General features: G+C 39.5%; 1 protein-coding gene across 1 annotated transcript in view; it reads right to left on the reverse strand.

Annotated features, from left to right (window-relative positions):
* LOC102195787 (disks large homolog 5-like) overlaps nucleotides 1–7,375 on the reverse strand; it is a 32,275-nt gene that overhangs the window by 15,087 nt on the left and 9,813 nt on the right. The window contains exons 5-11 of the mRNA XM_013911657.1: nucleotides 5,093–5,276; nucleotides 3,467–3,723; nucleotides 2,813–3,125; nucleotides 1,887–2,117; nucleotides 628–812; nucleotides 384–509; nucleotides 29–161 (exon numbers count right to left, since the gene is read on the reverse strand). Of these exons, the coding sequence (XP_013767111.1) occupies nucleotides 29–161; nucleotides 384–509; nucleotides 628–812; nucleotides 1,887–2,117; nucleotides 2,813–3,125; nucleotides 3,467–3,723; nucleotides 5,093–5,276 (1,429 nt within the window). The remainder of the gene's footprint in view (nucleotides 1–28; nucleotides 162–383; nucleotides 510–627; nucleotides 813–1,886; nucleotides 2,118–2,812; nucleotides 3,126–3,466; nucleotides 3,724–5,092; nucleotides 5,277–7,375) is intronic.

The following is a 7,375-nucleotide window of genomic DNA, read 5'->3' on the forward strand; positions in this document are numbered from 1 at the left end:
AAAAAAGAAAACTCTAAATGATCCTTACTCTGTGCTTCTCAAATTCTACAACTTCTGTCTCCCACTCCATTGAGTCAGTGTCTATGGCTGAATCATGTGAACTGTGGGCCATCAGCTGACGATATCTTGCTTCCTTTTCCAGCTCATCTTCCAACTTTTCTCTACAGGAAACATGAAATATGTAGCTCTTCAGTAAGTATTTCAAAGTAATTTGAACTGTCCTGTGTAAATAAAATTCATCCACTGGGTGGCACAAAAGATCATTAAGGAAGAGAAGCACTTTTAACACAAATATAAATCAATGAATAATATTCAAGTTTACCTAAAATAGAACACAAGACATTTATCTGTCTCAAAAACAACTTTTGGGAGAAATAACGCACTTTAGTTCTTTGAGTTCCCGCGTCGCATCGTTCTTCTGCTTTCTCATGTCATCCAGATTCCTCAGAGCGTCTGCCAGATCACTCACAGCTCTATCCCTTTCTCGTCTCAGGTTGTCACACAGTGTACTGAGTGATGCACATATTGTCATCAGGTGTCACATAAAATACACACAAACTATTTTTGCCCAAGCCTCCTCGCAATGACATGCATCTACATCTATATTTTTAAAAAACAAATTCTTACCGAATGCTCTCTCTTTCTGCTACAATCTTGTCCCTCTCCTGGAAGGCCCAGTCCCGCCGACACTTGGCGACCTCAGCCTCCTGCAAGGCCTCCTTCAGCTCCTGCGAGATGGCCTCATACTGCTTCCTCAGCATCTCGATCTCCTTGGTGGCTCGTTCCATGTTCATGGTGGCAGAGTCCTGTTCCTGCAGGAGTAGATCAAATTGATGGGTGATAAATGTCACCGGAGAAGTGAAGGTGCTTTTAGTCCAATATAGTATTTGATAACATGTGGCAAATTCCTCTAAATGTGTGTCATAAGAAAGTATTTTCATCTTTCACCCACTCTGTACACTAACTTTGCAGTAATATTATACTCAACACATGTTTTTAATTATCAGCTTTACATCATTTTGGTGCGAGTTAAGCCTTGAAAGCTCATTGATGTAAATACCCGTTTGACAGCAGTCGTTTTGACTTGACATGGCACAAACACAGCTGTTACAAATTACAATAATGAATCTTGTCCTCTATTGAGGTGAAGCTTTAATGTGATTAGTATCACCTGTGTTTACCTCTAGCAGCAGCCAGAATGGCTGCTGTGAGAAAGGTTTGTTTGAATAATAGATCATTTATTTTTTCTGCTTGTACACTAATCAATAGACTAAATAAAGTGCTTTGTTTTGTTTTTTAAAATACAAGGTATTAATTACAAGCTATGAAGACATTGTTGCTTTTTTTAAGAAACAAAACTTTCAACTTAGCTGACTCCATCCATCCAAAAGCAAATTTCTGTAAACTAAGATGTAGTTTCCATCTATGATGTATAAAACAGCCATAGACTGGATTAGGTATATAAACCAGATATAATAAAACAAATGTAAAACTCAGTCTGATGGTGTATCTAGAGCGCTTGCACTAGATACACTGTTGCATTAATTCCATTTCAGTCTACAGTTTTGCTTAACAATCCATTTCTGACGCAGTGCAGATTTCTGGTGTACTTGGAAGTGAGGGTGAGGCCTGTCACTACAATTATTGGTAATTTCCTAATGTAGGCATCCCTGACTTTTATAATTAATCTGACAATCACTGTAAACAGAATGATGGGTGAGTAACACATTTCTCAACAGAAATCAATATGTAGAAACCAGCCAGCCGATTGAAGAAAAAATAAAATAAAAAACTACTACTATGTGAGATGGGATGAAGGGATTACTGTCAGAGAAATAAACCAATCCCTCCATTTGTGATGATAAATCATCTGTCCGTCTGGCTACCTGTCTGGCCTGGTAATACTCTTGCAACAGCTGGTCCCTCTGGATGATGGCCTCCGTCCTCTCCTTCCGGGCCACATCTCTTTCCTCACGCACTGTTTCGATGTCTTTGCAGGCCTGGTTCAGCTCCTTTTGGGCCTCAGCTTTGTCCTTGACCTCGTGACAGAATTTCTCCAGCAGCTCATTCTTTTCACAGATTGCTCGGTCCCTGTCCACCAGCGCTGAGGCCAGCTCCTTCATCAAAAAAAAAGAAAGAAAGAAAGAAAGAAAATAAAGAAAAAAAAAAAAGTAAATTTCTATATCTTTTTAAATTTTTACCTTGAGAATTTTGGAATATTTTAATATGATTTGCATATTGTTGTACATTTCCTTTTATGCCGACGTGTTTCTTACATCGCTGTGATTCTGGAATTCCCTCCTTGGGGAGGAATACATTCTTATCTCAGCACAAAGATATGCTGCCAGACAAACTTCCTATTAGATGAAGAACTAAAGAATTTTGCTCCTCTTAAAAGGATTTTTTATGTATTTATTTTGGAGAGCTTCTCAAGTTCATTTTACACAGAAGAGTTAAAAAGCATAACCAAATTTCTCTTCCTGAACTGTGGGTTTTAATAGCAGTGATCATGACGTGGTTACTTTTTAGCCACCCTAAACCTTTGACTGTTGCCAAAAAGAATGACTTCAGCAGTTTAACGACAAGAGATATTTAAGACACAGATGTTACGCAAATGGTCATTCTTCATTAACAGTTTCACTTAAATTAAAAGGAGCCCTGTAAATCTGAAGAAATTAATTTCTTTATAGTGCATGTATAATTCCAAATGTCTCTTATCACAATAGTTATTCCTCCAGTGCTTTCTGATCCCGTCTGTGAAATGGTTAACCGTTTTCAGTTCTCACTGATGATCCCTCATTTTAGCTTTTACCTGTCGGAGAGCCTCCAGCTCCTCACTGGCCACCCGTCTCTCTGACGAAGTGCTCTTTAGCTTCGCCTCTGCCATCTCCAGACCCGTCTGGAGCCTGTCCACCTCTTTGATCACCTGATCCCGCTCACTCATGATCAAGCGATATTCACTGATCACAGAGTCCCGCTCCTCCTTGTACTTCTCGCTGTCCTTTGCCGCCTTGAGCTGCTGGGTCTTGAGCCGCGTCACCTCAGACTGCAGCCGTTCCATCTCTCGCTGTAGCTCCTTATTGTGGGCTGTGGCCTTGGATAGTTCTTGGTGGGTGTTGTCAAACCTGCATCAGGCAGGGATTAAGGAATGCAGTGGATTCAATGATTTTTGGCCTTTTAAAACATTAAAATCATGAACAATAAGATCATAGACTGATCAAATGTGGAATTTAAACATCTAAAAAGAAAACCATAACTGCGAGGACATCTGCAAAGCTTCATCTGCATTGGATTAAGCACATTTTAAGCACTGTGCAGATCTGACTTTGGCTCTGTACTCAAGTACTCAGTTTGTAGTATAATTTGCTGCAACTGCTCTTTAGTTTGTTTTTTTTAACAGTTGCTCAGTTTTTGTGTGAAGTTTGTAGCCCTGCTGGCTTTGTAGACCTAATAATTCCAGCTTTACCTTCTTATTGAAGAAGAGTATTGCTGCTGATAGTGGATGGCAGCATCTCTTTGTTTCAGCAGCATGTCGAGTTGCTTCTGCAGCCGGTGGTTCTCTTCCTCAGCCTGGTCCAAACGACTCAAATCGGCATTGTGACTGGCCAACTTGTCATTGTAGCACTTCCTCAGAGTCTCATAGTCACTCTTCACGGCCTCCAACTTGTCCACAGCTGTGTCGTAGAGCTTGTTAAGGACATCAGAGGAGCCCTCTCTCATTACCTGCAAATAGCATTAAGTCGGGTTATTTAACAAATTAGAGGGCAATAATGGGACTACGGTATATCAAGATAAGAGCTGATGCAGTCACTTGGAAAAAGTTATCCGGAATACTTTTCAACTCTGTAGATGCTGAAATGTTGTGCTGTTTGATATAAATATAAAGTGAAGTGCCTAAATCATTTAATTACCCGTTTCAGTGGAGATTAAACAAAATGTTACTTTAAACTGTTGAAATATCACTTGAACTGTAGTGAACCAGATGATAACTTGTATCTAGCTTCTGTCTAGCTTCTTAACATCCTATAGGGCAGTCTGCTTCTGATGCAAGCAGCAACTGGGGTATACTACATGCTTTTAGCATGAATGGATAAGCTTAACTACCATTAAAAATGTATTGCCATTCAATTTTACTAGTTCTGTGGGAACTGTACAGGAAGAAATCGCAGGAGACTGTGGTCAAAACAGTGATTAATGTTACCACAGTTTCACCAATTAGCAACCACAGCTAAAAGATGAAGACGCTCAAATGTACAATAAGTACAGTCGACCTGACAGACAGAATTGCTGTCAAATCAGCTGAATAAACTTTTTGACTTGCTACCAGTAAGTTAATTTAGTTAATTTAGTTAATTAAGCACTGATGAGATCCAATGGACTCAGTCTGGCTTCATGTTTACAAATATTTTGTTCGTAACGTTTAAATTACTATTGAATCTAATCCAAATCATGAACAGAGTGCCAAAAACGGACAAACCAGGACACATTTAGACATGAAAAATTATAGTATGTAATTGGAATCTAACAACTGTACAATAAATGTCTTCTCTGGGCTGGCATCACTTAAAACTAATTTGACTCCTAATTTGACTGAGGCTGAACAGTAGTTTATGCAATGATGACATGACTTCTAGAGACAATGGGGAACGTATCCTTGCTATCAACTAGCCCTGTTATACACATTCTCCATGGTTATATAAGGCATTGCTAACATTTAATGATATGGTCTTGTGACTGCAGTCACGGTGAATGTCAGACTGAGTAATGGTGAGAGACTCAGGTCAAGTCATTTTTGTAATCTGAAAGAATGTTTTGATGGATGGAGACATGGAGAGGACAGAGCTTGTCTGACCCCATTTGTCTGAACAACATTGTCCTTTTGGACATAATGGTCACCGAGACAAGAGCAAATTAATGTCCATCTCAAATGTCAAGATCCAACTGATTTTATGTCAGCGGCCAACTAGAGATGGAAAGGGGTGTCTGCAAGTGTCTAGATAGTATATACCCATTTATGTTTTTGTGTCTGTATGTTGTTTGTGTCCCATTTTTTAACATGAATGGTGACAGAACTGAAAAATTACACAGGCACCTGCTGGTGTAGCATCTTCATATCAGCTACTTCCCTCTGATCATCATCATGCAGCCTCCTGAGCTCCTCGCAGGCCTGTTTCACATGGTTGTGCTCCCTGACCAGCTGGATGTTGTCCTGTCTCAGCACCTCGAGCTCCTCTTTCAGCTGGGTGTGCTCGCTCACCAGACGGCTGTGCAGTGTACTGTGGAGATAGCAGAATGGGTACAATCAAACCATGGGTGCTGCCAGCGATTTTTAAAATCAGCATTTACAGCACTGAATATATACATCTCCATCTACTGTGTCTCTGGCAACATATATTCAGCTAGTAAATCATAAATCAAAAAAAATATTTGGACACACACACACACGTCATTTGGATCGCACCAGTTAGCCACAGTGTAGGATGAAGAAAGTAAGTTAATACTTGAATTTAGTAGCTAAAAGCAGCTTCTTAAAAACATCTGAAATGTTTACTGTAGCCAGTTATGTCACTGCAGCTCTGCTGATTTGTGGTCAGGACTCTAACTTGGCCACTGGGACATGATTTACTGTTGTTGTCGATTTGCTTTAGCCCATTGTTTTGCTGAATCACCGAAACTCTTACAAACTTCAGGTCATAAACTGCTGCCTTGACATTCTCCTGGAACAATTTCTCGGTGCAGTTTCAAAGTAAACTGCATAAATTAATGATTGCAAGGTATATTAGCCCTGAAGCAGAACATCAGTCCCAAACTATGACGCTTCTTCTGCCATGCCTTACTGCTGGTCTACAGATTATTCTCACAGACGTAAGCACCATCTTTTTGTTTTTTATGATTCTTTTTAAAAAATATATTTTATTAGTCAAGAGCAATTTAGTCTCCTTTTTGGCCTTCTTCCATTGATACATCATGTTGATAAGATTTCTGTGGGTGCTTTCCACTTCCTCTTGTGTTGTTTGCCCTCTTCTTTCAGGATTTCATTACATATTGTTCTTCTGGTGTCATCTTTCCAGCACAATCACGTCAGTCTTATCTCCTTAACTGGAACACCCAACTCGAAGCAGGTTTTGAAGTAGCCAGCACAACAGTTTGCATACAAATCTTTTGTTGCAACTGGAAATGATTAACTGCTGCAGTTTGTGGTCAAACTAATCATTTCAGAACTACCTAAAAATTAAATTACACAAAGTACCCCGTGTTGACATAATTTCACATTCACAAACTGTTTTTTGTGTGTTAACTTTCACAGACGGCTTTACTGTGTTCTACCTACAGGCAATTAAGAATCACTAATTAACCTAATCCTGTTCTTGTACTGTGGGAGGAAGCCGGAGTACCCGGAGAGAACCCATGCAAACATGGGAGAACATGCCCTTCAGACAGGAGGTGGAGTCAAACTCAAGACCTTCTTGCTGAGCACCAACAGTGCTAACCATCACACCACCGTGCTGTCACTAAAAACAATTAATTAATTCATTTAAAGCCACAGGGCTGTTGTGGTCTTCCTGTCACTATATTAACATTAATAGGAAAAAAAAAACCCACCTCTTATGTAATAAAGCTTTAACTTGAAATTTTCTAAAACATGAATCACTAATAGGACTAATTGAAATTCTTCAGAATTACAAAGGGTTAATGGTTAAGTGTTTAGCGACTTACTAATTTAAGTACAATATACAACTGCTAGACATGAATGTGATTTTCCATTGACAAAAACATGCTGCTTAGAGTGAATGGTTGAGTACAGAGGCAGAGAGGACATTGATAAATAAAGACTCTCTCTGATGTGCAAACAGGACGCAAAAGTACAGGCTTAAACACGGACATAATCCTTCATCTGTCTGTTTGCATTGGGGGCCAGATGTTGGTTCCCTACACTTCAGAGGCTGTATGGCATCATTAAAAATCATACAAATGGACTAGCCTTCCCTTCATGTCAACTCAGTACAGCTTATCTCACTAGACACCAAATGCTCCGTTCGCAGCATTATCCTCACGGCAAAGATGCTCTGCCGCATACACAGGATTCACATACTGATTACAGAGCATGCTTATGGTGAACTCTTTACAAAAGGGTAATACTTATAGAGCATATTTTAGTCTCTTCCCTCAACCTTTAGCCAGAAATGTATGATTTGCCCTGCTACTAAATAATACAAATAGTCCCCCCCCCCTCAAACAATCCCAAAGATTAAATCAAATTGAAGAAGACCTGTTGGGATTTTTATAGCTTAACTGAGATTTTGAACTGATATAAAGGCTTCATCCCTATCACTCTTGCAAAAATAAAATCTGTTCTACGCAATCTGCTGTGAAT

Source organism: Pundamilia nyererei, unplaced genomic scaffold (genome assembly GCF_000239375.1).
Source record: "Pundamilia nyererei isolate P.nyererei 1_Seehausen unplaced genomic scaffold, PunNye1.0 scaffold00069, whole genome shotgun sequence".
In the NCBI taxonomy this organism is placed as follows: domain Eukaryota; kingdom Metazoa; phylum Chordata; class Actinopteri; order Cichliformes; family Cichlidae; genus Pundamilia; species Pundamilia nyererei.